This window comes from Physeter macrocephalus, chromosome 21 (assembly GCF_002837175.3).
Source record: "Physeter macrocephalus isolate SW-GA chromosome 21, ASM283717v5, whole genome shotgun sequence".
Classification (NCBI taxonomy): domain Eukaryota; kingdom Metazoa; phylum Chordata; class Mammalia; order Artiodactyla; family Physeteridae; genus Physeter; species Physeter macrocephalus.
In genome coordinates this window covers 34,512,141-34,516,159 of record NC_041234.1, presented here as the reverse complement: position 1 = coordinate 34,516,159, position 4,019 = coordinate 34,512,141, and the positions used below count along the sequence as shown (strand labels likewise).

At 37.0% G+C, this 4,019-nt stretch overlaps 1 protein-coding gene across 1 annotated transcript in view; it reads left to right on the top strand.

Annotated features, from left to right (window-relative positions):
• The window catches only part of WNK3 (WNK lysine deficient protein kinase 3), a 193,960-nt gene that overhangs the window by 134,715 nt on the left and 55,226 nt on the right, over positions 1-4,019 (top strand). The window contains exons 18-20 of the mRNA XM_024126902.1: positions 523-613; positions 1,154-1,284; positions 1,841-2,463. Coding sequence (XP_023982670.1) covers positions 523-613; positions 1,154-1,284; positions 1,841-2,463 — 845 coding nt within the window. The remainder of the gene's footprint in view (positions 1-522; positions 614-1,153; positions 1,285-1,840; positions 2,464-4,019) is intronic.

The window sequence follows — 4,019 nt, the reverse complement described above, 5'->3', positions numbered from 1 at the left end:
AATTGTTATATCTTCTTCATGGATTGATCCCTTGATCATTATGTAGTGTCCTTTGTCTCTTGTAATAGTGTTTGTTTTAAAGTCTATTTTGTCTGATATGAGAATTGCTATCCAGCTTTCTTTTGATTTCCATTTACATGGAATATCATTTTCCATCCTGTCACTTTCAGTCTGTATGTCTCCCAGGTCTGAAGTGGGTCTCTTGTAGGCAGCATATATATGGGTGTTGTTTTTGTATCCATTCAGCCAGTCTATGTCTTTTGTTTGGAGCATTTAATCCATTTACACTTAAGGTAATTATCGGTATGTATGTTCCTATTACCATTTTCTTAATTGTTTTGGGTTTGTTATTGTAGGTCTTTTCCTTCTCTTGTGTTTCTTGCCTAGAGAAGTTCCTTTAGCATATAGCATTCTGTTTTTGGTTACTGATTAGTCCATACAAGAAACTCCAATGGTAGAAACAATTGCTCCACCTCACCTAAATTACTATCATTTTGGTTTTCCTCTTTTTGTCTCCATTAGGAGATGTCCCCAGATGCTTCACTTCCAGGGGATCCAGAGGCCTATCCTGCTGCTGTGTCAAGCGGTGGAGCCATTCATCTGCAGACAGGAGGTGGATATTTTGGCCTAAGCTTTACTTGTCCTAGTCTCAAAAATCCTATTAGCAAGAAATCCTGGACTCGCAAATTAAAAAGCTGGGCATACAGGCTACGGCAGTCAACCAGCTTTTTCAAGAGATCAAAAGTCCGTCAAGGTAGTGTGCTTACAGTCAGGGACATAGACTAGGTAACATCATTTTTCATTTACTTCTGTTTCTTTTTGTTGTTGTGCATACACAAATCTTGCCACTTTTTCCATGTAGCCCATGTATGTGACACGTCCCATTAATGTCATTGCCATTTTATTTTTCCTTTTGTAACTAATTTGGTTTTAAAGTATTCATTTCATATAGATACTAAGTCTCGGGAAAAATCTTGCAATGTCTGATTCAGAATTAGGGACTTCTACAATGTTGCTTATTACATTAACACTTTTTTAATTGTCTAGCAGGAGTTAAGCTTTTTCTACTTTTCTTCATTTTTGGTAATGTAAACAAATGTAGTCTTAACAAGCAATTTTCTCCTTTCTGCTTACAATTTGGCAAAACTTGCAGTGGATACAGAAGATACGACATCAGCAGTTGCTCCTGACCCCATTCCTCTGACAGGAGAGTCCACAGCTGATGCTAGGGCTTTGAGTAGATGTAAAGCAATCAGTGGATCATTTCAGCGGGGTCGGTTCCAGGTTTGTGTCTTTGGTTAAATCATTATCTACAAAGGCATTATAAAAGGTAACAGCATTAAAGATCTACGTCTGTAGATGGTAATTATTTTAAATGTAGATCATTATCGTATTTAATTTTTCCCCTTATATGCATCCTGTCACCTTCTGTAGCCATCCACTAAAGGCAAGTCTAAAGAAATGAGGATTTTAGTAGCTGGAAGGGAGCACAGAAATGGGTCATCATTTTTTGGTGGGTGGTTGGGTCATTTTTTTTATAAATCTAATTTCATGTCCTTTAGAATCTTGGAAATTGAATTTTTTTTCATTGTATTGTTTAATTGAAGTATAGATGATTTACAATATTGTGTTAGTTTTAGGTGTACATATGGAATGTTTTTTAATTGCAGAATATTATTTGAGCAATATGAAGCCAATTCTCTTTGCAAAGGGCCCAATTGCAAAGCTTTGAATATGGCAAGTATAGATGGGATTTTTTAGTTTTGGTATTATCAGTGTTTGTACAATATCAATATATATTGATATTGAATTGCTTTATGGGTTTACTCTTTGGTTTCAGGTGATTACAGTTCCTCAGCAGCAGTCAGTGAAAGTGACATCTTTTGGAATAGAACACATACCAGCATTCAATAAAATGACAAGCCAGCCTAGTGAAGAAGCTTTAGCCTTTACTGAAACAGCAAAGTCTCAATTGGTAGAAATGGAACCTGCCACACACAATCCAAAAACTTCACTTTCTTCTCAGAAGTTACAAGCTCTTCAGAAAACCTTCAAAGAAGATAAAAGAATTCCCAAACAAGCTGACAACTTCTCATCTTTCAGTACGGCTTGTGAGACTGATGTATCTTTGATGACTCCAGAAAAGGAACTGGAAGAAAATTCAGCCACCGGAAGTAGCATGCAGTCTGAATCTGAACTGTTGCTTCAAGAGAGAGAGATACTTACTGCTGGGATACAGCCTACCTCTGATAGTGAATTTTCAGCCACTCTTTGTGGCAGAGGGAAATCAGTGGCAAAGACTGGTCCAGAGAGAGAAAAGTGCTTACCACTCCGTGAAGAAAAAGCCTATGTTCAAACACAGAGCTCACTCTTCTATTCACCGTCTTCCCCAATGAGCAGTGATGATGAGTCAGAAGTAGAGGATGAGGACTTAAAGGTGGAGCTTCAAAGATTACGAGAAAAGTAAGGACTGCTTCTCTTTTGTCACAAATTTGATTGCCTTGGGTTTTATAGAACTAAGTATTTGATTGGTAACTAATTTTGGATTGGTGACATTTTAATGATGGAAAAAAATTTATGGTTGAAAACTACAAAGATAGCATCAGATCCCACAGGCTAAGGGCTCAGTCCCACAAGACCGCCCCCTTTCAGATGCCCATCACGAGTCCAAGTAGTGTTACCTATGCTTCTTACCAACCTGTTATAAATCAGAGGTTCCCACAAACCCCTCCTCAGGTTTGATTACCTTGCTAGAGTGGCTTACAGAGCTCAGGAAAACAGTTTCCTTACTAGATTATTGGTTTATTATAAAAGGATACAACTCAAGAACAGCCAGATGGCAAGGTATAGGGGAAGAGGCATGGAAATTCATGGCCTCCCAGAAGTGCCACTCTCCCAGCACCTCCATGTCTTCACCGACCTAGAAGCTCTTAGAACCCCTGTAGTTCATGGATTTTTATGGAAGCTTCATTACATAGGCATGATTGATTAAATCGTTAGCCATTGGTGATTAATTCAACTTCCATCCTTGTTCCCCTCCTTAGAGGTACCCATCCTTTGGGGCCATCCAAAAGTCACTTCGTGATCAGAGGGGCTTGTTTTGAATAATGAGACACTCCTTTTACCTTTATAACTCTGGAACTATTTCAGGAACTGGAGCTATTTGAGGACAAAAGACCAAACATTATAACAAAAGATTCTCCCATTGCTCTTATCACTTAGGAAGTTACAAGGGTTTTAGGAGCTGTGTGCCAAGAACAGGGACAAAGACCAACTATATCTTTTTTATTATAAAACATAATATCACAACAGTAAAAATGCACACAAACCAGTCTCCTATTTCTCATGCCCTAATCTCATTTCTCAGAGGCGACCACTATGAACTATTTGGTATATATCTTGCCTGTCATTTTTGTTGCATTTACAAATATATAGTTTTTGAGTTGTATAAAAGTGGGATCATAATATGTTACTCTACAATTTTTTGACTTAACATTGTCTCCTCTTCATGTTCATGTTTGCACAAATAATCTTTATTCCATACATTGGAATACCATATAGCCATTTGAAGTTTATTTAATCTCTCCTTAATGGGCATTTCAGTTTTATCCCGTATTTTGCTTATGTAAAAAATGTTGAAGTCAACATCCTTATATTTTTACATACTTATGTTAGTATTTTTGTAGGATAGATACCTAAAAGTGGAATTGCTGGGTTAAAAGGTTTGTACATTTAAAATTGTCATCCAATGTAGATATACCATTTTATACACCAAACAGAAATATATGAAAGTGCCTGTTTTCCCACTCCTTAACAAGATTAGACTGGATATTATTGATTCTTTTCACTTTATTCCAATCATATGAATAAAATATAGTTTTAAAAATCTGTGTTCTGTGTATGCTAACACATATATATGGAATCTAAAAGAAAAAAAATGGTTCTGAAGAACCTAGGGGCAGGACAGGAATAAAGATGCAGACATAGAGAATGGACTTGACACAGGGAGGGGGAAGGAT